The following is a 27,176-nucleotide window of genomic DNA, read 5'->3' on the forward strand; positions in this document are numbered from 1 at the left end:
TTCTGGCATTCGTCCAGAGTGAGGACATGTGGATGGTCCTCCTCAGACAGGGAGACCACAGTGTCTCGGTTGAAGGCGTTTGGTCTTGTCTGGTCAATGCTGTGACGGGTGACGGTGGCTGTGGTGGAGCTTGTCCAGTACAGGACGTCCCATCCTCGGTGGTACGCCAGCCCCTCCACAGAACCAACATCTTCAGAAGGAAACATGATAACATTGCTTTACAATTTAAACACACTACACTTTAAAGCCTGAAATGATGCACAAATCAAACTTTTATCTAGTCATTTCAAACCTTCTATCAATCATACAAATGCAAGCAGTTGATCCGAAAGCCATAAAACCAGATGTCAGGCAAACACCTCCACAGGTTCTTTCAGAAGGGATTCAAAAAGAAGAAAAAGCAGACAGACGCTCGATGTGAAACAGCTAGGTGTCAGAAAAGGTCAAGATGTGTTGTGGAAATCTGCATCAATGCTAAATCATCAATACTATTTATTTATTTATTTATTTTATAAGTAATTTAATTAAAAACACTACACTTTATGAAGAACTACTTAATTATACATGTAATCAAATGCAAAATTGACAAATATATAAATTTATATTTTCAAAAATATTATTTTATATATATATTATAATATTACAATAGTGGCATGTTAAAATTAATAAATAAATAAAAACAAAAACAGAATGAAAAATAGAATATTTTGCCTTATATATATATATATATATATATATATATATATATATATATATATATATATATATATATATATATATATGAGTGACAAATCTATAAATATATATATATATATATATATATATATATATATATATATATATATATATATATATATATATATATATATATAGTATACAGATATATATATATATATATATATATGTATATATATATATATATGTATATATATACGTATATATATATATATACGTATATATATATATATGTATATATATATATATACATACATATATTTATATATATTTTTTTTCAAGTTTAAAGATGTAGTTGAATGTAACAAAATAATAATTGAATATTTAGACGCTGACAAACAGACATTTAAAATAGTTTATTTCATTTAAGTATAACAATGCAATTAAATGTAACAAATGAATAATATAAAATATTATACTACAACAGAACTTTAATTCAATGTTAAAATGAAAAAAAAAATGAATAGAAGATTAAGAAAAAAGACAAAATTGAGAATAAATGTGCAACAAAATAAGTAATATTTAGAGAATCAAACAGTCATAACATTGTATTTTTTCTTGTACTTTTGTTGTTGTTGTTGTTGTTGTATGTTTTTAAAAGTTTGCCTGTGAAATAACACAATACTGTAGTAGCTGAATTAACAGTCATCACATGTATTGCCTATGCAACCATATCATGTACAACCCGACGCAAAGTATAACGCATTTTTATAACCTGCTTGGGCCTTTTTGTGAAAAACACAACTGTGCACTGATCAGAAGATTATTCAGTACTTTTTGATGTTGCAATTACTTAATACATGGGAGAAAATTTTTTTTTGAGTTTATCGCACTGCAACCTGAGCAGAATCTTTTAAGAAGCTCTGCAGAAATATTTCACTTTTTTCGGAATGCAGTTCCTCATCCTCAAAACCCCCGTAGAGCCTGACAGGGAAAGTGATTGGCACCGAAAAGGACATGCAGGCTCTACTAGATTACATGCAGTGAACATAACAAGGACTTAACAAGTGTAAAGAAGGACGCCAACTGCACTGAAGAAGAACAATATGACACAGGCCTTTCAGAACCAGTGCAGTAAAGTAATTTAGACCATTTGCCATTGACTTTAGGAAAGGGGAAAAAAACACAAATACAGTCAACTGTTTTTCCAAGACAGCAATGAGATGCAATGAAGAGCAAACTGACACTTAAATCCCCTGCTCTTTTTAGAAAAAAAAAAAAAAAAAAAAACGTGTAGTCTCACATGCATCTCGTCTGATTTTCTACTTGAGATCTCAACAAAGTTTGTTACAAAGTGTTTGCAGATATGCTAATGTCTGCAATCCATCATGTGTAGCAAACACTTCAAGTCAACAAAAATTGTCTTTGCAACCCATTTAACATCTGCGCTATCAGGTTTTAAGAGGGAAACAGATATTAAATGGGCAGTGTTTATTATTAGCCAGAATTGACAGGAATAGTAAAAAATGGGCATTTGCATAAACAAAACCAAATACTATTAACCGTCTGGGGTCGACAAACGTGGATACGCATTTTGTGGCATCTTCTCCTGTTAACCCCGAAAAGAACTTAAATTACACTTTTAGTTTTGATCGTACAGATAAGAGCAATACATCAGTCGAATCTGTAAAGTGTCTACTTTTATTTGTATACACATATACTAACAACAAAACTTTGTGCATTTATAAAATAAGAAAACAAACAGAGTGCACTGTCTGCCGCCTTGGTTCTGCATGATCTTCATTTAGAAACGTGTCATTAAAATGCACTGTAACTCAGCAAATACTCAACACAGAGACATGAGAGATAGAGCTATAGAAAGCTGGACATGTCTACTTTTAAACTGAGCAAGTCTTATCGAAAACAAATATTGTGATACTGTGATAAAGTAATCCATATAAAAACAATGCAATGTCCAGTCTTTCACGTCTCCCTAACAAAGCAGCGAGACTGTTCCTCAAGTTTTTTAAATGTTACTGTTCGCTTCGCGCTGAGAGGAATAAGACAATTTACCTCACAAAAGACTCGCTGTGAAGAATGAAGAATGAAAAAAAAAAGAATATGTATACTCAAGTGAAATATTATGAAATTTCATTCACATCATCTAAAAAAAAAAAAAAGTGACAAAAAAAGTTCACGATGTCAGGATGTTTTTTTTTTTTATGTTCTATAACATAGAAAGCAATACGATATAAAAGTAATATAGGTTATAATGTTGCTAGTCTAATGTCAGTAAGAATGATTAGACAAAACTTTGTAGGCTATTTTCTGTTCATTAATATAGCCATTTTTGTTTATAACTAGTTTTTGGATTGTATAGGCCTACATACAAAGCATGTTTGTGTTTATGAATGTAATTAAGCTGCTGTTCATTAATATCTGCTCTGGTGTAAAAATTTTTAATGTGTTTTACCCCATCATTGGTGTTTGCGATCACCTGAGGTGTAAATGTATCAAGTAATCTGTAAATATCACTGATAATAACTGTGCTATGTGGTAATTGTGTTATTTTTCCCCCCTATAAATTACTACTTATAGGAAATTAATTATCAGTGACCATTACAATAATGTTAACAAACAATGCTGTTCTTCTGAACTTTCTATTCATCAAAAAACCTGAAAAAAATATACTCAGGTCTTTTCAACATTAATAATAATAATAATAATAATAATAATAATAATAATAATAATAATAATAATAATTTTTTTTTTTGAGTAGAAAATCAGAATATTAGAATGATTTCTGAAGGATCGTGTGACTGGAGTAATGATGCTAAAAATTCAGCTTTGAAAGTCAGCTTTGATTGTTATTAATAAACTGTTTAACTGCACTCGCAAGTGAATCTCAAGTTATTTTGTGGGATAATTAAATATATTCTAAATAAACTACAAACGTAAAAATATATACATTTATTTTGTCCTCACATTCTTTCTTGTTACTCTTCCCTCTCAGTCACATACCTGCCTGAAAGACTCATTATGCAGCTCATTATTCTCAGGTGTGAATCACACTAATATTCACGGTCAATCATGCCGACTCGCATATGCCATTTCGAAACAAAAAGTGTCTTCGAAAATTTTACTCAATCTATTGTTTTCTGTGATCGAGTAAACACAATGATTTTCACATTATTTAATGACCTTATTTCAGTGACATCTAAATTGTAGTTTTTTCACTAACCATGCATAAACGTTGTTTTCTTAAAAACACAATCATGTACATACATGCTATTTACATATTAATGTAGCCCAGTTTTTACTGAATACAGTGTTTTCAGACTTTAGCCATGTATATGTTTATAAGCAACTGAAAAAAATCACAAAAGTCAGGGCATGTCAAAACTTCTCCAGGCCCCCAAAACCCCCTTAGACGACAGAGGGTTAAAAAAAAAATACTATTAAAGTTAAATATGTTAAAGGGGTCATATGATACAATTGTAATTTTTCCTTTCTCTTTGGAGTGTTACAAGCTCGTGGTGTATAAAGAAGATTTGTAAAGTTGCAAAGACTAAAGTCTCAAATCCAAAGAGATATTCTTTATAAAAGTTAAGACTTGTCCACGCCATCCTAAAACGCCTCATTTAAACACGCCCCCTCACGTCTAAGTCACGATGTGGAAAGATTTGCATCCACCCGCCGGCCGCTGCTCACTCAAGCCCATAGTGTGTGATGCTGTTTGATGTATTTTATGGAGGACTGTTTCCTGAACCTGCAGACTAGACTACAATGGGTCTGTGCCCAAAGGCTGTTCTATAATGTGGGGCAATTCCAACTTTGCAAGAACAGTCTGGCGCTTCTGACTCACAGCCTGTAAGTACATGTTTTATATTTAAAGAATTTGCCACTGATGATTCAAACGTGAGTTTTAAACAGTGTAGAGTAGCGCTTGTTGTTTGTCGTTTCTCCGATCACAAATGCAGATATGGTTTATGTTCACGCGGCGCGATATGCAACGCAACACATAAAAACACAGTATAAGTCATTATATAATCAGTAATTATGCCCCCACTGGATGCAACAAATGCCTCGTTTCTAATGGGTTTTATTGGTTTTGTCTCGTCGGGCCGGGAGATGGCATCACATAGTATGTTAAGGAGCATAGCATTTCTGTCACACGCTTGAGGTATTCAGCCAATCACAACGCACTGGATAGCAGGCCAATCAGCATACACCTTGCTTTTCAGAACGATGAACTTTGTAAAAATTGATGCATTTCAGAAAGGTGGGGAGGAGCAACAATAATGTACATTATGTGGAAAATAATGTGCTTTTTTAACCTTAAACCGCATAAACGCATTTCATTACACCAAATACACAAAATAATGTTCTTTTTAGCAACATCATACGACCCTTTTAAAAGAATACCGCACATTGTAATTTCTATGAGCTATTTATTATCATTTACATTTATGCATTTAGCAGACACTTTTATCCAAAGCGACTTACAGTGCATTCAGGCTAACATTATTTTTTTTATTTTTTTTAGCTAACATGTGCTCCCTGAGAATCAAACCCACAACCTTTGCACTGCTAATGTATTGCTCTACCACTGAGCCACCGGAACAAAGCATTTGTCAGTAATACAGTTAAAATTGGGAAAATATGTGAATGATTGCATTGCAGGCTGGTTTAAGGTGGGCCCCTAATTTTTCTGCTTGTGCTCCTGAAATATTTTTGTCAGGGGCCACAGTGCTCCTAGTAAAAATAGTTAGTCTGGAGCCCTGATAGACAGATAGATAGATAGATTGATAGTCACCTTGGAATTATAAGGTTCTATACAAGCGGCAACCTCCCACTCGCTCTCGTGAAGCCAACAAGGAAGTGACTTAAATGTAATTCGTCAACTGGACGGTAGAGGCTGGCAGCAAAAGGGAGTCAATCCCATAGACTCCCCATGTTAAAATGGCCAATTTTACAGCAGAAAAAAAACATGTTTACAGCCCGGTTCAAAAAATTATTTTGGTCTATATAGCTAATTTTGCCCTTCATGACAGCTGTGAGGGGGGTGAATTTTTTGTATAACTCATCCATTTAAATTATATTAAGCCTTAAAGTTCTGCATAATTAAGGGCATGGCCACTTGAGTGACAGGTGGATTGCCGCTGCTGACACTGCCGTCAAGCTAGGTGAGCGTGGCTTCAGCAACCAGCTCCCGCCTTTTTGCCCATTTTCGATTATCCGGGAGTGACGCACGGTGACACGCTGCCAAGATGGCTCTGCCTGCTCTGCCCAATTTGAGCTTCAAAAACGCTCTTCAGGAATCTATGGGTGACATCACGGACACTACGTCCATGTCTTTATACAGTCTTTGGTTCTATCTGACATTTTTGTCAAAATTGAGTTATTCTGTCACAACTTATTTACATTATGTTTTTTTTTTTTTTTTTTTTTTTTTAAGTTCTGTACATTTTGGGACTTTTTATTTAGAAAACAAAAAGGTTATATCTACAAAGTCAAACTTTCTTTGTCATTTCACTGGACTGCTCCATGACAGCAGGAAAGATTGAATGTTAAATATTTCAAATGTAAAATATTTTAATAATATATATAGTCAGTAAAACATTTTTCTATGTTTATTATCTCTTAAAGAAGAGATAATAAAAAATATATAAAATAATGTCTTTTTTCTGATTTTTTTATTTTATAAAAAGTGTATAGGGTCGCTAGCGACCAGAGGTAGGCCTGTGTAATAGTGTAAGTATTAATTTTTTTTTTTTTTGCACAACAATAATTAAATACATGATGACTCAATAAATGCAAAAAACGATAGTTATGAGAATATGGTTGAGATCGCGAATATGAGCCAGATGCTGAATAAGTGCGCTCTGACAATGACAGTGATGGTAAAATCATCTGCTCAACCCTACCAAGTTTAAAAAGGTAACGGAATATGCTTTATTTTATTCCTTTGTAATTGTTATTAAAATATCAGGAGAGTTTTATGCTACTGCAGCAGTTAGAGATCCATCCGTGTTTTAGGTCCGTGTTGATATAACTCAGACCCTATCTGTAATGATCGGTGCAACATTCATGCATTTAAGGGTTAAACAACTTTGCTAAAGCATTGTGTTTTCTTGCAGTTTAAAGTCTTAAAATGTCTTAAATTTTACATTATTAAGCCTTAAAGGTCAAATTGTAAACAATTTAATTGATGAGGTCTTAATAACAACAATAAATGTTATCTTGGCCAAACTGATCTCTAGAGAGACAGATCCCAAAGTCCTGGTCAGATGTATTACAGTAGCTGCTGTTCCTGCAATGATGTGTTTAATTACCCACCATATTCCTGCATAAAATTACCATCTTAACTGGTTAAAATATTTAGCACTGCCTTTTATGCTTTACTTGAACAAGCAAAAAAAAAATACCTTTCTCATAGATATTGACACATTGTTACAACACTAATTTTATGTTTTAAAACAAATTGAGTGTTAAATGATGGCAATTGAAATCTAAATTGCAAAAAAAACGGGGAAATAAGTATATAAAATAAATATACAATATTGATATAAATAAATTAATAGATAAATACTAAACCCAATATGATACCAACATATCATGCATCCTGGTATTTGTTTATCAGAGGTCAACAGGAACAAGCCTCCAGATGAAAATGACTGAATTTAGGAATGAAGGTGACATGACATTTCCACTTTGGGCTCCGACGAGAGTTACACAAGACAGCTGAAGCTTGCGTGTTGCCTTGGATATGTCTCCTGTACAATATTACGTGTGTGCCAAGTGATCACATCCCGTCTGCGATCCATCACCGTCCTCTGGCTAGCAAAGACAGATTTCCCCCGGCAGAGACACAGCGTTGGCATCACTGTCTCACTCTTTCTCTAAAGGCCTGAAGGCTGATCATGTGCTGTCGAACCCCTCTGGCATAGTTCACTGTCTGAAGTCTTCCCTCTGCATGTCTTTCTCTCCAAGCCAATACTCTCGCAGTAGCTCTCTTTCACCCCTGACCCACAATCGATTTTCCTCACACATGGATAAAAAGCCTTCGGGGCTTGAGGTCTTGTGCGCTTATGGAGTCTTGACTAAGTAAAACCTTTAATTCTTTCTAATATTCTCTACTGAATTACAATGGCCTCTCTCTTAATTCATAAACCAGACATGTCTCTCTTAAATGACTAATTATACATTGGTGTTGTTCGTTTTTTTGCATTTTCTACACTGATTAGCCTTTCCGTAACTTAGTAAAATGTCTAAAAATAACTCTGAGGTGTGAATAGAGCAAAAATGAAGTGTTATTTTAAAGAAACCGTTCACCCAGAAGTGAAAAAGCCACATTAATGTGAAACTATGTGAAATGTGAAAAATGAAATTATTAAAGAATTTCTACTTGCTCATTACTACAAAACTACAACTACAACTACAAAAAAAAAAAAAATGTACTGGAAAGTTCAAGCTTCACAAAGATGCAAAAAAAGACGATATATGTCAAGTCTTCTGAAGTTATAGGATAGTTTTGAGTGAAAACCTCGAAATTTAAGCAAAAATTCACTAAATTTGGCACATTCATAAGAGAAGAGGGGATGCCAGAATCATGAGTGAATCTTTTAAGTCAGAGCTTTTGAATGAATCAGTTCCTTTGTTTACAAAACAAGTTTGAATGATTCATTTATGAATCGGACTGATCTAGCTCTCAAGTTTAATTTACTCACTTAATATGAATGCAGAAGTTAACAGCTCACTCGAATCTTTAGATGTTTTTCCCAAATTCTGACAATATTCGATAAACATCTTGATATTTTGATTCAAAACTGCTTGAATCAATTTGACATCACTAAAACTTGAGATTTAGATCCAATAATCATTCAGACAGATTGATTCAATAAAAGGATCTGACTTAGAATGATTCAGTCATAATTATGGCAACCAAATCTAATGAATAATGGCTTAAATTTCAAACTTTTACTCAAAAGTACCATATCTTGTACTATAGTATATGTATCGTCCAGTCCCAATGGAAAGGAAGATTATCAACTAAACTAAACTAAATAAAATTAAATAAGTGTTTTTGTTTTATTTATTTATTAATTTATTTATTTTTTAACTTGGAAACTCCAGTTCCTATTCATTGGTATTGCATGGAAATGAGGAACTACATCATTCTTTAAAATGTATTTTGTGTTGCACAGAAAAACGTCCAACAGGTTTTGAAACAACAAAATGAGTCTGACTAAATGATGACGTATTTTTCATTTTTAGGTAAAGTACACCTTTTAAAAGTCATCAACAGCTTGCAAGAACAAACATGCTGCAATTTAAATGTAAATTAACCCAGAGGCTATGTTGCAAGCACAGGAAGAAGAACAAAAAATGCTCTTATGACAATCCTCTGTCTAACAAGCTAATCCTCTGTCAGTTTTAGCTGTCAGATGAAATGTACAAAAACATGTCCAGGTCAGATAAATAAAAAAATAAACCCTCACTGTTAACAGTGTGATGAAACCAAAGTCTTTAATCACCCGCACTGGTGAAAACTATAGAGGCCTGAGCTAAAATCACCAAGCCAGCAACTGTCTGTCTTGAACTGGCTTTGATTTAAGCTGCAATGTCAGATTTGAGCCTTCCTGTGAACAAAAACTGGTCTTTGGAGCAACAGACAGTTTTAGCTGTCAGATGAAATGTACAAAAACATGTCCAGGTCAGATTTCACCCCAAAATCAAAACTATCCTCATGAAATTGAAGAAAATTCTTGGCAAATTCCCTTTCTTGCGAGGTTTTATGAGATGCATCCTTATTTACCGCTCTGACGAGTCAGTTCACTTTAAACTCAACATTTAAAAACAAATATCATCACAAATATAAAAAAAGTCACTTCATCTAAAGAGCTAGCAGCCATTTCCTCACCTCTATCAGCCCACAAACAAGAGTACGTACAGACAAGCTGTTTATCAGCTGAACGCCAGCACACATGCTTGCAATATATCAGCATAAATTCATGACACAGGATAAAGCTTAGCATCTAGGGTCAGGTGTAACAATCTGAGCACCTGTGTCAGCCTCGTTTGACAAATATCACAGTTCCTCTCAGGCAAGCTATCGTTCAGCACGGCAGCTGCAAACAGACAGCTCTGCAGGTTAATGGCATACTGATTAAATGAGATGTTTGTTAATGCTGACAAGGTTAGGGCCTGATAAATCACAAGAAGTATGAATTTCAATGCCGGCTACTGGGCTGCTGCTTTATCAGAGTAATTGGCTGTACCCTGTGTGGATAATTTATTTACATTTTACCACTGTTAATTGGCCGTGATGCTGCTACAAATATGAGCTGCATTGCAAATAAAGCAAATAAATGTGTTAATGAAAGCACAATGGACAGACAACATCAGGCCGGATGTTCCAATAGAAGTGTTCTGGGAAATGGTCAATAATTTTTGACAAGTCCATACAACCAATTTCCAATTCATTCAAATGTTTCTCACAGACGTGATGTAAACCATAAGCATTAAGAACGTCTGAAAGCTCTGTAAAAATCATTCATCAGCATTATTTGGAAGGTATCGGCTACACCAGGGTTCTCAATACAACGACTTGCTATGTCTGCAAACAAAAAAAAGCACAACTAACAAAATAAGCAAGAAAAGTAATTAGACACAATTACTTACTCTCAGCAATGACACGTCGTCCTGTCCAGTCGTCATTGATGACTTGTATATTCCCATAATGAACATCGCTTAAGAAAATCCGATTGGTTCCGTGCACTTTCTGACGATGATCAAAGGCCAAAGCTATAACGTTTTTAAAATAATTCGGGTTCTCGTATGCACTGATGGGCGAGTTGAGGTTATTCTCATCCGACAGATGAATACTCCTCAAAATGGTCCTCTCAGAGTAGAGCAGGTAACCCTCGTACCTGTTGCAACTGAGTCCATCCTGAGCAAGATATCCGTGGGCGCAAGCACAAGTTTTCCGGTTATTCCCCAAGTAAAAACAAAGTTGCTGGCATCCTCCATTCGCTCTGCTGCAAGCATTCGTACCTGAGTAAGTCAAAAATCAGAGATCAGACTCCCTACAAAGTATCTAAACCAAAGGTGTCAAACTCAGTTCCTAGAAGGTCACTGTCCTGCAGAGTTTAGTTCCAACCCTAATTAAACCCAACTGAACCAGCTCTTCAGGATTATTAGAAATATTCAAGCAGGTGTTTAAAGAGCTGAATAATGTAGGATTTTGGGCAGCCAGGAGAAGAGTTTGACACGTGGTCTAAACAAATGATATAAGCTAACAATAACTCTGAGACAATAAATAGATCCAGCATGCAAACAAACTTCAAGTGTAATTTGAAAGGGTCTCATGTTTGGGAGAACTATTCCCTTCCTGTAAAGCTCAAAAACCAAGAACTTTCTCAGACATTTACTGCTACAACAGCAAGATTAATTGATCTCTTTTAAATATGGTGTCCATCGTCAGGTGTTCGTTCATTAGCAGGAGTATCAAATCCTGCTCTTGGAGGGCAACTTTCCTTTCGATTTTAGCTCTAGTGTTCATTAATCACCTCTTAACTAGCAAATCAAGATCTTCAGCATTACTTGAAACTTCCAGGTAGGTGGGGTAGAGTAGGTTGGAGCTAAACTCTGCAAAAAGGTGGTAGCAGGATAGAAGCAGGATAGGACACCCCTGCTTTATCTGGGATAAACTTGTACTTGTGTGCATTGGTGCAATGTTTAAAGAACAGGAAAACTGCCATTAAGTGAAACCTCAACCTTTCTCCCGATCCTGGTTAAAGACCTTCACATCTTTCAGACTGACACCCAAGCCGCTCCTGATGGTCACTAGGTCCACGGCGTCTTTCTTGGAAGCACGGCGGATGGATCCATTGGCGTAGGCTCTACCGTTATGGGGGCATAAGACCGAAAGTTTGACACTTGCTAATCAATGGCCCTCGACTAATTAAAAGCAAAAAAACTCATTAAAATACAGTACACAGCTGGTCTAACAAAAGGTGAGGTAACCCATCCTTGGAATGACACTGAACCACAGGAGATTTTGAAATAATCATTTTTTTTTTTTGCACTAGCATCGTGACCTTATAGGGAAAATGGGACAGTATCTGCTTTCTTGGGCCATTCTTAGAGACTGTAACATTTATGGAAATATAAATTACCTGTCAGACCAGAAGAGGTAAGCCCCAAAGACTGCTATGGAAAACATATCCACCCCACTCGATGAGAACACAATCTCCCTCTGCTCACCCCGCTCAACGTTGATTCTTTCAATCTTGCTGTTGCCGGTGTCACACCAGTATAATTTATTTTCCTACAACACAGTTTGAAAAATCATGCATTTGTTGAATTAAGAACAAAGGCATATATGATCTCGCCCTAAAGCTGCAAGATTCGCCATGAAATCAACATGGACTGCAACCTGCAGCGTAAGCATGTAGGGAAAGCAGACCTGATAGTCTATGGAGATGCCATTGGGTCTTGCTAGTCCGGTGCTAACAAGCACAGATTGCTCTGAACCATCGAGACGTGACCTAGAGATGGTAGGACTCTGGCCCCACTCCGTCCAGAAGAGAAACCTGCATGAATTCAAAGGAAAATATGATTAAGTAGTCTTCCTGAGGAATTTTGACCTTTGCACAGTTTGAAATCCAAGATTTCTCTACAACTGCAGTGAAAACAAGTATAATGCTAACATGATAACATCATAAATTCTAAATATGTGTTTTTTTCTCTTCTCTACCATTTTAGTCTTAAAAAACAGAAAAGTGGTTTCAAGTGAAGCTAGCACTGTCCATGTCTAGGTGGAATCAAATAAAAAAATGGGTACAACAACCTTTAAATACAACAGCTGGACACTGGGGCAGTACCCTTGAGGGTAAAATTTTGACCCTTATCTACCCCTAAAAGGTGCATATTAGTACCTTAGAGTGGTATTATGTACCATTAAGGTACTACTATGACATATTAGGGGTAAATAAGGTAAAAAGATGTCCCTTTAAAGGTACTGCCCCAGAGACAAGCTGTTGTATCCTTAAAGGTACAGTTTTCACACATTCAAATCTAAATGAGACCAAATGTAGAACAGGATTTGATTTCCATCAGTTACTGAGTGGATCATTAAAAATGTTTTTTTCACGTTTGAAGGGTAGAAAAAAACAGAAAAGTGGTTTCAAGTGAAGCTATAAAAAACAGAAAAGTGGTTTCAAGTGAAGCTAGTTATTTTGATGCCAGACTATAAGGAAAACTTTTCTTTGGAATAATATGTACCAATTAATTATTAATACAAAAAGGCAAACGGAGTAAACAGAGTCACTTCCAAACTGCAACGGGGATCTGTGAAGTCATTCCAGGTTAATCCGATTCAAAAAAGTGACTTAATTGACTCAAGTTATTTCTACAAATCGACCGAATCTTATTGACCCATTTGTAAGTAAGATAGAGGTACAGATAGGACCCCAAAATAGATGCAGCCACATGATATGGATCTTAAAAATGTGTAAAACCTTAATGTTTATACTTCACTTTTACAGTACAAAGCTGTAGATAATGAGATAACTCATTACAAACATGAGGTCAAGATTATGATGCCCTCTCAAATTAAAATACATGAGAAGGAAATTATAAGGCCTTTAAGGAGGATGTACATCTGTAGTTAACAAGCTTTGAGGTGCTAATTGCACACGCTAACTGCTCTCTAGATGATCAAAGGTCATTAATTTAAATGCTGTTGACACACTTGGGTGAAACTGAAGCTTTGCATTAGAAAAAAATAAACCATAGTGTATTTTCAAAGTGGAAACATACAAAGGCAGATACATACCCTTTCACTGGGTGTACAGCAATGGCTCTGGGTTGATCAAGACCATCAGATATTACCACAGCCCGGTACATGCCGTTCAATCGAGCAACCTCGATGAGATTTAAGCCATGGTCCGTCCAGTAAATATTACCTTTGGATGCAAAGCAACAAAGACCCTGAACAGAGAAACAATAAGCTTGACAACATCAATTTGGAGACACACAGAAATGCTAAAATAAGAGAAACCTTCACACCTGCAATCCAGTCCACCGCTAGTCCTTCAACACGTCCGAGACCGCTTGTGACGATGTCCTCTCTCCAGGTCTGATCTCGACTGGATCTAGAGATTCTGTTGGAGCCCATGTCTGTCCAGTAAATTGTGTCATTTCCTAAGATATGCAATTAGAAAATAACCCATAGTTAAAAGGTTTGCCTAAACTAGTTAGCTCCTGCTGGTTAATGCAGGGCTGGGCAACTTCGGTCCTGGAGGGCCACTGTCCTGCAGAATTTAGCTCCAACCCTAATCAAACACAACTGCCTGTAGCTTTAGTGATCTTGAATACACTGATTAGCTTGTTCAGGTGTGTTTGATTATGGGGGCAAAAGGATGCACAACTTCACTTTCACTTTCACTTTTGTACATTTCATTGCACATACTAATTTAATACATTTTTACATTTAGATTACCATTGCTGTCATCTCACTAATCAAATCTTGGCAGTCTTTAAATGAAATAAAGAAGTGTTGCTTTGGCAATTACCTAAAATTTCCTGTTACGTCACAGCAGCTAAGAACTGTACACATTCTTGTGCAGGTGGGCAATTTCGAATAAACAAGGCCTTAAAAACAAGGCCACGTGCCAAGCTTCTCCTACACAAATGGGTCTGTTTCTGCTGGCCAAAATGTCTTTGCCCTTTCCCTCTTATTCAAACCTGTGTTTTCTCCAAAACAATAAAGGCTAAAAAGGCCCAAGGTACCCCGTATTGTCCTGGCTCCCATGGTCTCTCCCTTTCAAAACGCTTTTCATGAAAATTGCTTTGACTTGGCCACACGACGTTATCTGTTGCTTCATGCATCACCAGCTCCTCGCCCACTCAAAAATGTACATTATATCCCTTTTGACAAAAACTCCAATGAAGCCCATTCACACCATTATGAGACATCGGCTCATCTGTCCAGCTAATCTGTTTCGATTATCTTCCATCTGTCATAACAGCATATCGCATCCCTTTACCTCAACTTGTAATGAAAATAATATTTAGACAAGCAATGCAATGCCAATATTTGCTCTATCATGCAAATGCAGAGCTGCAAACTGTCTGTCGCTGATGCAAAGAGTAACATTTCTGCCTCAGACAGCTGTCCAATTACTGCACTATAGAAATCTGTCCAAAATACTGGCAGATACCCTGCAAATGAACGTTTTCCCCATGTCAAGAGGTGATATGTTGTTGTACACATGGCATGGCAATGCCTAATTGCTTTGGTTTCTAAATTCACAATTCAAAGAACAATAACAGCTCATTTTAGAAGAATCAAAACTTTCTACCAAATTATAGTCTGCAGTATTTTTACACAATTCATTAGGGGTTAACCTCATTTTATATTAAACATCTAACACTTTTAACAAATTAATCTTCGAAGCAAATTTTAATTATTATAGCTGTGATGTTACATCCAAACCACCCTAATTTATGTACTTTCACCATTACCCTTTTTAGTATGACTGTCCTCTTTATGCCATTATTATCTTTTTTTTTTATTATTTTTTTTTTTTTTTATTACAACAACATACATTTAATTTGTTAAACTAAAATTCATGAATTATTTTTAGTAATTGAAATAAATTTGAATAAAATAAACTAATTATTTATATATTATATAAATAATACTAAAATAACACTTGTGCTGTATATGTATACTTTCCTTGATTTAATAATTCATGTAATTGAAACAAAGCTGGAATGAAATAAAATATAAATATTAGATGAAAAAACAAAACAAAATTAGAAATGCTGCCAAGGTTACTAACTGAATTAAATGTTTAAATTGAAGTAATAAAGTTGGTAAAGCTAAAACTGAAAGAAAACATGCATTTAAAATAATAATGTAGAAAAATAAACAAAAAAACTAAAGCATATGTAATATATGTATGAACAAATTAAATTTAAATGAAATGTCAAACAAAATATAAATCTAATTCAAAAAAATATAATATATATATATAAATATATATAATATTAAAAATACATACACATATATACACATATATATATATATATATATATATATATATATATATATATATATATATATTAAAATGCAGTTTCCTTTGTGATTTAAAAATGAATGTAAATGAAGCTAAAGCTAAAATAAAATATAAATATTAGCTGAAAATAAGAATTTTTGCCTAACTAAAAAAGCTAAAATATTACAATTATTAAAACTAAAGCTAAAATACAAATAAATATCAAAAACTAATAAGAATGGCAAAAGCGCATACAATTACTAAAAATAAAATGAAAACTGAAATACATTTTCATGTGTGAATTAATAATATTAATTCATAATATAAAATAATAAATAATTAAATTTTATGTATATATATATATAATTTATATTATATATAAAACTTCAGAGTTATCGCTGGGATCAAGAGACACTCATAATCAAAGAAAAAGTGCACTTACTGGCATGATAGTCCAGACCCACGGCGAACAGAGTGCCAGTTAGCGGCATCAAAACTTCAGAGTTATCGCTGGGATCAAGAGACACTCCTCTTATACCTTCATTAATGGAGTACATCAGGAAAGACTGAAGACCTAGCAAAGAAAAAATAAAAATAACTCCTGTCCAGGTCAATATGCTCTTGAAAATAATAATAATAATAATACCTCTGAGATCGGAAGGCTTATTACGTCCGTATGCAGAGGTCAGAACTAACGGTCGTACCTTCACAGGTGGAGCGGTCCGGGCGAAGGTTGTAGCCCATAGTACAAGAACACGTCCGAGTTGTTTCAGAAGTGGGAAGGCAAAGCTGGGAACATCCACCATTGTTCGGTACACAAGGATTGCGACCTACCAAGATAATTTGAGAATCTGTGAAGGCGAACAGGTGTATCTAATGCTAATCTGTCAAACTAGCTTGGGGACTAGCTTGTGTACCATCTTAAACCAATTTCAAGAACATCACAAACACAAAAAGAAGTGAAGGAGAAAACAACTGTGGCGCTTTGACTTTGTTCCTCGGACACCTCGACAGAAACACCCCAGTTAACTCATTTGAAGTGGCATAATGAGACGGGCCTTTGCTCCCATGAGGTCCATGTCAGAGAGATAAATGAGGGAGCTAATTGGTATGAGAAGATTTGAGAAGGTAGCAAAAAGATTTACCTTTAAGAGTCCCTAATTGCCAGTATTTATTTTTTATTTATTTATTTAATCCTAATAGAGCGTTTAGAGGATCAAGCACTCCTCTGCTAATAGACCTGTCAGTGATATGAATTTCTCTCTCCATAATTCATAAAGAGGAAAGGGCTTTGACATTGTGTGGCCATAGAAACATAACCATTATGAAACATAACCACCGTCCAAGTCATGTGTAAGCTCACCTTGAAGAAATGACAAAGATTCATTCATTCATTCATTCATTCATTCATTCTTTATTTATGCTTTCCAAGCCAGGCAATATATATACACACACACACACACACACACACACACACACACACACACACACACACACACACATATATATATATATATATATATATGTTTTTTTCTAATTACGCTCAGCTCTAAAAAAAATTAAGAAAATTTGATTGTCACAAATTGCTTTTTATGAGTGTTATAAAATATTTATACAAAATAAAAAAAATAAATAAAAAAAATACTAATACTACTAAATAAAATAATACTAAATAAAATCTTTCATTATCCATTCATGAATGACTAGAAATGTGTTTAAAAAGTCAGTGAAGGGAATTAAATGGTCAAAAGGTGTGGGATCTCTTGATATTGTTATGTGTATTATTTTCTTTGATTTGAAAATACTTCATATTAATAAAACACTGGCTCAACCAGTAGCGTGATGGTTCGTCAAACCAATTGGAGATGAAAGGAAACCTATTTGAAAACAAATAAAATAAATACAAATTTAGCAATATAAAATAATACAATTATATTTTTATTTTATTATTTAATATTACATTATATTATTATTATTATTAAACAATTGCCAGAAAAAGCTTTTTGTGAGTGTTATAACAAATATTATTAAAAATACTACTAAATGAAAGAATAGAAACATGTTTTTTAAAAAATCAATGAAGGGAATTCAATGATCAGAAGGTGTGGTGTTTATAAGTAACCAAACGTAAATCTTTTTTGCTTTAAAAAGAAAAACAGATTTGATGTGAATCACTCTTGTGAAGTTGTGGCTGGGATATGTTTCTTTTTACCTTTCTGACTGTCTTTGTCATACACTTTGATGTGGACGACGCCTGTGGTCTTATTCCGAAGAACTGTCAGGTTTTTTCCGTCCCTCTTGTTAACGGTTCCCAGCTGAGCGAGAACATCATCTGCCCACCATAACTTCCCACCTAGAGAGAAAAATAATGCTTCTGAAAATCACTGAAATCCCTATTTGAAATGCAAATTTGACAAGTAACATTTACATGAACTTTTTTTTTTTTTTCAACATCAAGATTTTAGGTTAAAATTTAAGTGAAAATAAAAGAAACAAATGAAATGTCACCATCTCATGTTTCACAGATATTTCTGAATAACCTTTCTTCATTTCCTAATTCACTTAAATGCCATGAGCGTAATTTTCTTCAGTTTTAAAATACTTAAGATGAACAAAACACAGGCTCAACCAAAAGCATGAATTTGGGCCAGAACTATCTTTTTGTCAAATCAATGGAAGACGAAAGGAAACCTGTATGAAAAAAAAAAAAAAAAAAAAAAAAAAAAAAAGTTTTTGAATTAATATTTTTAATTGAAATAATACAATTAATGTGATAACATTTTTTTATTTAATATTATGAATTATTTATTATTATTTTTATTATTATTTAATTATTTAATAATAATAATAATAATAATAATAATTATTATTATTATTATTATTATTATTATTATTATTATTATTATTATTATTATTATTAATTTATTTATTGTAACATGCACCTATTACATAAATATACTATAAATCTAACTTTTTAAATATTACTTTTGATATTAAACCATTAATAAATTATTCAGTACTATTATTATTCAAATATTCATAATTAATAGTAACTAAAACATTTAAAATAAATATATTAAATCATATTTAAATATTCAACAAACAATTATAAATAATACATAATTAAACATGAATTTTAAATAATAAAATATTTAGAAAATGCTGTTTAAATAGTTGTAACTGCATGGAATATTGTACTTCTGGGCACTTATTACATAAATATACTATATATATTATATCATATTTTAATATTACTTTTGATGGATCGTTTTGATGCTCCATGGTGAAGAAAGTTCCTGAATGGAGTTACGTTTTAAAATAAATGTATTCATATCTACTTTTAAATAAATATTCAACAAAAATAGTAATTAATCTTTATTAGTAGTATTAATATAATAATAATATAATAAAGGCATTTTAAAAACATGCTGTTTACCGAGTTGATTAAAGCTGCACTGAATATAGTCCTTCTGGAAACTTCTTTTATAAATACACTGTACAAACTGTCCTCTCTGAAAGTGAACCAGGGTGAAACGTGTCTTTATCCACCGCTGTATTTCTTTGCTGCGGACAGCACACTGCAAATCCAATTAAGCCCTATTAATTGCGTGTCAACTTAGCCTTTTAAGAAAATGCTACAAACACCGGAAAACCAACCAGGACTCACACACCGTTCTGTGATTACAAATCATAAAAAGGACATGTAGTGTGGCTGCAGTCTCCCAACATCCTTTTCCTTCCCCCCCGGTGACCCAAACCGCTCAATGGCTACACATTCTTATTTGCCCATATTACTTGCGAGTCGTGTCTTAGTTTGAAGGAGGAGACGTCCCTCGGCGCGAAACCTCACCACCATAACCTTCTGCTCTACCCACCCTCTCAGCACTTATGAATCCCATAGGTGCGAGCAGCGGCATCTTAGTCCCCTGGCAGCCCTGAATGGATTACATACAGATGCCACAAAGCAAGCAGGACTATTCTTAGCGCTCGGCCTTGAGCTGAAAAAAAAAAAGCTATAAGCCGTTGACAGGGCACAAACCCAGAGAAATGAATGACGTAGAACAGTGTTGTGTGCACTTGAGTTTCATACACCATTTATAATCTTTTTGATGCTCCATGGTGAAGAAAGTTCCTGAATGGAGTTAGGGTACCGATTTAATTGGATGCAAATGAAAACTTGGCTAGAAATGTGTCAACTACTGGAGAGTTTCATACACCATTTTTATTTTATTCGCAATATATTTGGGTAAAAACAAAAAACATTAACAAATTACACTTAGAATGTACATTTTTAATGATTTGTACAGCTTAAGTAAATGGAAATGCCAACTTCTTGTGTGAGGAAAAAGTAAATACACCCCCTACATGTGGACACCCCCGAACATTTATGCCTATTGTTAATTGTTGATCCTCATGAAATTATGAATTAAATACAATAAATATATTCTGTAGATATTTTTATTTAACAAAAGATTTCAAAGTCTGGTTTTCATTGTTAATTGTTGATCCTCATGACATTCAGCCATCAATACTGTCAAAATAACTTGACAGTAGGGTATATTTACTTTCCCGCAGAAGACAACGGAATTTTCTGTTGAATAAAAGATTACAATGTCCAGTTTTCAATGTTAAATAATATGATGTTGTAATTTCAATAAGTCTGCATACATTAAAAAGGACTTTCGATGGGGTGCACTTACTTTTTCACAGTACTATATTGGCATGCCTATAAAGACTTATTTGATATGGAAATTATTTTTACCCACAGTGATTTTCCTGCAAAAGTAGTTGTATTTTATTTTTTTTATTTTCCTGTCATTTATATCCCATTATATTGATATAAAACCACGTCTTACGGAGTCTGAAGTCTTTTGTCCATTGAAACATTTTTTTTTTTTTTTTTACATAATACATATTTTCAGTTTTCTCAACATTAATATCATTGAACAAACTATACATCTCTCACTGCTTCATTTTCATTCATCACATTAAATATTTCCCAAATTAGGGTCATAAGTTCTTCAAATGTAAGACCGAGCAGATTGTGTCATTTAAAGACAACAATGACAAAGAAAATGAAACGGAAAAGAAGCCATTAATAATTCATTATCTCTTTACTTGTTTCCTTACTCCCGGGACGGCTGGGGAAAAAACGGGGTTAATTAGACATTAATATTAAACAAATGAGTGTAATAATCAAACGGCCATGAGACGAAAACCAAGAACGTGTCAGATGAAGTTCAGTTCCTTCATCTGACAGAAAGGAGAAAAGAGGAAATAAAGCAAGAGGCCGAAAAACGATATATCTTCAAACGAAAGCTTGCGCGCGTCATCACAAATTTCTCTGCTGTATGATTCAGACACAAATTCCTTTGTTTCCATCTTGCTTGTTTCAGTAATCTGCAAAGTACGGCTCTTCTGTCACCATAACAAATTCCTTGCATGTGTAAACATATCTGCCAATAAGCTCTTTCTGATTCCGATTCTGATTCTACATAAAATATCAGGGTGTTATATAGCAAGGCTCCACATAACACCCTCATACATGAGAGAAATAAACAGTGTTCGGTGTGGCTAAGCAGAGAGAACAGACTTCAACCATCACTCCATTACCAGCTTGCAGATGCTCATTGCCGGGTTGGTGCTCAATCTGATTGCATTAGCGGTTGGCGACGTCGGTATCTGATTGTGAGAGGGTTTGAGAGGATGATACAGCAGGAGAAGCGAGAACAGGTTGTTCCTCGGGGTTTAATCGAATAATACATCCACATTTGGCATGTTTGGCGGGGCGGATGATTTATCTCACACAGTCCTCAAAATTCAAGATCTTTTACCTTAGGTTCATTGTTCAAAACATTACACAGCCGGTCCTACTGAGAAACAGCTGTGGGTGGAATAAGCCAAATGAAATGAGTTCTAATTTGTGTGTGTGAGTGTGTGTATTAATATAAAGAGGTTTTTTTTTTTTGGTAAATGTTCGAAAAGTTTTATATATAAAATAATTATAAATAATAGTATTAATAATTGTTAACTATAATTGTGTACAATATATAATGTGTGTATACTGTGCAAACAAACTACTGTTCATAATTATTATAAACAGTTATTAATTGTGATAATTATATAATTATATATTCAAAAGCGTAAAAAGTGTAAACCCTAAACCAATAAACACGTTCAAAACTTCATCTCTACTCATATGTGACACATCTTTGTCTTTAAATAAAATGAAACCATCCTGCTTGCTGACAGGTCCAGGATATTTACCCAAAATATAGCAGAATTTCTACTCTCATGTAGCTCATACCTGTCAATACATCAAAAACCTATGTAATTCAGCCTAATTATAAGGCTTCCAAATCTTCTTTTCCTTGGAAGTCAGGACGTTTTATCTCCTGAACACTGAAGGTGAGCGTTTTAAACAGAATTGATGTCTTTAGCTGATGATCCTCTGGTTTTGAACCAGCTGTTTGATTCTTAAACAGATTAACGTCAATCCACAAATGATGAAAAATGGGCACTGTGCTCCCTGAACTCTTCTTGAGAGAGTTATGTGCTGGGTCAAAGGAAATTAAATGATGAAAGCAAGAGGGGCGCACGAGCAAGTGCTTCATTGAGTTTCTTTATGTGAGAGAAAGACCCTGAAATTTATACACTATATCTGCTCTTTGCACAAGAAGAATGTTTTAGCAATGTTAATACAGCCTATGGCTGTTTGTTGTGAATAGATTTTCTTTAAAGACAATATGAAATCAAATCTGACCCTATGTACTTTCTTGATAGATATACTTGATTTCATTGTGCACAACCCATCAGTACACTTTCTTCTAGAGTGAAAAAACAAAACAAATCAAAACAAAAAATCCTGTTTATATAATATTTCACTGAAAAAGAAAAAATACACATCTGAAATCATTTGTTAACATTTTTCTTTGCCCTTATTGTATTAAAATAAACTGACAACACTTCACAATAAGGTTCCATTTGTTAAAATCAGTTAACATGCACTAAAAAAAAATAAATAATTACTAATATATTATTAAAATCAAAAGAAATGTACAGCTGCATTACATTAACTAACGTAACTAATATATATATATATATATATATATATATATATATATATATATATATATATATATATATATATATATATATATATTGTAATAAATGTACTGTATTGTTCATTGTTAATGTTAGTTAATGCAATAACTAACAATAACTAATGGAAACTTATTATAAAGTGTAAATAAGCATGAATAGAAGTTAAAATTACATTATGTGAGCAGAAACAGGTAAAAGCAAAACGAAGATAACAAAAAGAGCAAAACAAAACAAAAAACTGAACAAAACAGAGCAAACAAAAAAAAAACAGCAAAACTAAAAACAAAGCAAATACAGAGAAAATAGCAAACAAAACAGCAAACAAATAAAATAAAAATAACCAAAAATCCCAGAACAAAACTATAAAGCAAAGAAAACAACAACAACAGAAAACAATTAAAAACTGAGCAAACAAAACAAAAAAACAGCTAAATGAAACAAAACAAAAAACAGAACAAAAACAGAGCAAATCAAACAAAAATCATCAAAAAAAGAAGAACACAATTATAAAGCAAAGCAAACAATAATAAAAAAAAACTTACACAAAAAAAAAACAGAAAAAAAGAACACACAAAAAAAAAGGGAGAAAAAACAGCTAGCTGTGCAGCTAGCAGAGTGGCAAGAGAAACTTATAACTAGTATATAAACATATATTTTAATATATTTGACCAATCTAGAAAAATATATATAATAATCCAAAATTTGATTTTCCAAATTATTTTCCATTTTTATAGGTCCAATCAAACTAAGACAGCTAGAATCACATCCCAATCTATTTCAGGCTGATTTTGTCACTAGGAATAAGCCACATTACAGAAGTTAAACGATTTGTGAATACCATTATACATTTATATTTGCTCATTTAGCAGACACTTTTATCCAGAGAACATGAGGAACATCAAAATTCCATCCCAACTTTATCAACAATACTTCCTCCTCCTTTACAAAAAACTCGCTCTGTCCTCATCATCTTCTCAGCAAAAAAGCACCTGCTACTGTAAATGAATAAATGTAAATGTCACAAAAAATCTTTAGGATTTGCACCGAAAATCAACCTTGAGTCAGAAGCCACATGCAAGATGACAGCGCAAATTCATATCTGTCTTTGGCCGAGTCTCAAAACCCACAGAGCTGCTACAATCAGCAAACACAGCTGCAACATCAAAAGTCTTCAGTCCTCAAAGTTCAAGAAAAAACCCATGTCAGAACATGAATAGTGTTGCGATTCAAGCCCTTTGAAAACAACAATCTCCTTCAATTGATTTGTAATTGCAGTGTACTAAAACAGCTCCATAATTAAGCCTTAACAAAAACCCTGGAGCCCACATTCAGCATAAAAACTATTCCTTATCATTCATTCACCACTGTTCACAAACCATTTATACTGTCTATCACTGTACTAATTAAATAGCTCCATTATTTGCTTGGTTATAATTAACCTTACTAAATCAATGCTGATGAAAACAGCCTTCACTCACCCATCACTGCTAATGCCGTAGCTTTCCGCAGGTCTTTTTTCAAGCTGTCAATCACATCCAGGCCACTCCCATCCAGGTTACACCTATTAATGGTTCCGTTTCCGGAACTCATCCAGTACAGCTTGTTGGCCGAGTAGTCGATCGACAGCCCTGAAAAGTACATGGAAAATATGAAAACGTAAAGCAATGGCTCATAAAAAAAAAATATGCATACTTGCAAATACATATACAGTATATGCACATATGCTGTTAATACAAGCATAATTGTTGTTAAAAAAAAAATCACAAAAAAAAAATATATATATTAAGCAGCAACTGTTTTAAACACTAATAATAATCATTCTTTAACAAATAAATAAAGCCATGATGCGCATAAGAGACCTCTTTCAAAAACATTAAAATGTGAGACATTTGGGTTTGGAAAGACACAGGGAGGAGAAAAAATTATAGCAATTTTCATTTTTTGGTGAAATATTCCTTTAACTGGATGCTCGAGAGTAAATAAAATGATCCCAAACTTCATTATTTGACCTGTTCTTGTCACAAGAGATGTTTCTTTTAAACATGGCTGATTTAAATAACAAAGAATTGAACATTGTTTCATCTCATGAATATCAACACTCATTGTCGCTAATAAAACGTGTCTGGTTATTTAAAATCTGCAATTTCCCCTACAGCAAAGCATGTTTATGTGGGGCACAGCATAAATAGTGTTCAAAAAAGTTCAAAAGGTTGTTTTCTATTTTTATTTTCTTCATTTGCAATAATCCCTAGTTCACATCATAACAATAACCGCTGTTACTTAAGATTTGGCTTAGGCCATAATCACATGTACTATCTGTCAGGGAGATTTTGCTTTAATTATGAGTTAAGGGGAGAACCACGAACATCTCAGAGAGCTTTAACAATACCTAAGGCTACTAATCAGACCAAACTACTATAGATATTATGATTTCAACAGACACGGCCTAGAGGAAGAGGAGGAATAAGTAAATGGTGCCCTTATTCAGTTACAGTAAATACATGTACTGTACTTGAGGCCATGTAATCTTGCAAATGTTAAACAGATTGTTTGAAACAAAACTGCAGATTTATTAAATGGTTTAAAAAAAAGTAAAAGCACAAAAGCGAAACAAAAATTAAATCAAAGAAAGGCAATGGAAACAGTATTGCTAACACCTTACTCTATGCTGTTTGTGAATGAAAAACAGCAAAAAAAAGAAAAGAAAAAAAAAGAAAAAAAAAAAAAGAAAAAACAAAGCCAAGTGAAGCAGAAAGCAAAACAAAAACAAAAGCAATGCATAACGGACTAAAGCAAAGAATAAAGCAAAGCTAAACAGCCAACACAAAACAAACCGACTAAACCAGAGCAAAAGCAAAACAAAGCAAAGAAAAAGCAAAGCAAAAACATGAAAGCAATGCAAAACAAAGCAAAGACTAAAGCAAAACAAAAGCAAGCATAAGCAACTAAAGCAAACAAAAGCAAATCTTAACAGATAAAAAGCAAAGTAAAAAAAAAAAAAGTAAAAAAAAAAGCAACATAAACCCGACAGACTAAACCTAAACCAGACAAAAAAGCAATGCAAAAGCAGATCAAAACAAAACAAAAGCAAAGCAATGACAAGCTAAACCAGACAAAAAAGCAATGCAAAAGCAGTGCAAAACTAAAGCAAAATGAAGCAAAGAAAAGCAAAATAAAACAAGAGCAAAAACAATGCAAAACAGAAAAGCAAATACAAAGAAAAGCTAAGCAAAACGAGGCAAAACAGACAAAGGTTGAGCAAATAAAAGTTCCTTGAAATAAAATAAAATAAATAAACGTTTAAGATTCGTGTAGAAAAGAAGAACTAAACTAAAAATAATAAACAAAATAAAAAAAAAAATAAAAAAAAAAAAAAAAAAAAAATAATAATAAAAAACTATAATAATATCTCAATCATTTAAAACTAACAACACTTTGGATGAATGTTTTCACTGTATTGTAATGCATTCTGGGACTGCTTTCTCCACAGATGACACATGCCTTATATTTTGATCAAAGAAAGTATCACAGAAAGAAGCCATAACCATTTTGCCTTAAAATACTAAGTACGCAGCTCACTACTGTAGGTTTTGGAACTTCAATTTACCAACAGGCTCCTTCTGGTTCTGGTGCAAAATCTTGATGTTGCTGCCATCCATATTGGCCATATTTATAGTGCTCCCATCCATCCAGAACATCTTCCTGTAGACCACAACAAAACAAGAATCATTCAGAGAGATGGATGAGTCTTGAAGATGAAGGATGGGACTCTTCTCTTTAAGGAACGTGACCTGTGTGAAGGTCGGGTAGGTAGAAAAGAACTTCATCTTCACATTTACCACAGAGCACAAAACAATCAAATAAAGCTGTCTCTATCTCCCTCATACATCTTGATAGCACGCATGAACCTACGCGACAGATGAGTTTCAGAAATGTCGAAGGGGTCGGAAGCTAAAATGAGAAGACAGCTGGCGGAAAAAAATGCAATATGAGGGGCAAAGATCACGAGATATTGGGGAGTGAAATAAAACAACATGCGCACTGTACCATGCTTAAGATCCATCACTGGATTAAAGAATCACGTTATATTAGATCTTGTGTAAACAATTGTGAGGAACTGGCTCCGTTTTTAATTAGCTTGCATGCCTGGAATCATAATGTATGCTAATTAAAGAGCTGTCATTGACCAGCCCAACAAGGGTAAGATAAATTCGCATTTCTGATTGGCTAACAACCAGTTTGGCATCGTTAAATAGTTTTCACGGCTACAACAATTTGTCAGTCTTAATCAACTCCAAGAAAATGACTCTAATAACTTTAGTTAATTGT

General features: G+C 33.8%; 1 protein-coding gene across 1 annotated transcript in view; it reads right to left on the reverse strand.

The window, feature by feature from the left end:
* Positions 1-27,176, reverse strand: part of lrp1ba (low density lipoprotein receptor-related protein 1Ba) — a 223,854-nt gene that overhangs the window by 86,946 nt on the left and 109,732 nt on the right. The window contains 12 exon segments of the mRNA XM_042712307.1: positions 1-190; positions 10,360-10,731; positions 11,455-11,579; positions 11,856-12,007; positions 12,146-12,272; positions 13,517-13,646; positions 13,750-13,884; positions 16,186-16,317; positions 16,448-16,573; positions 17,956-18,096; positions 24,326-24,475; positions 26,455-26,549. Of these exon segments, the coding sequence (XP_042568241.1) occupies positions 1-190; positions 10,360-10,731; positions 11,455-11,579; positions 11,856-12,007; positions 12,146-12,272; positions 13,517-13,646; positions 13,750-13,884; positions 16,186-16,317; positions 16,448-16,573; positions 17,956-18,096; positions 24,326-24,475; positions 26,455-26,549 (1,875 nt within the window).

Source organism: Cyprinus carpio, chromosome A22 (genome assembly GCF_018340385.1).
Source record: "Cyprinus carpio isolate SPL01 chromosome A22, ASM1834038v1, whole genome shotgun sequence".
NCBI lineage: Eukaryota > Metazoa > Chordata > Actinopteri > Cypriniformes > Cyprinidae > Cyprinus > Cyprinus carpio.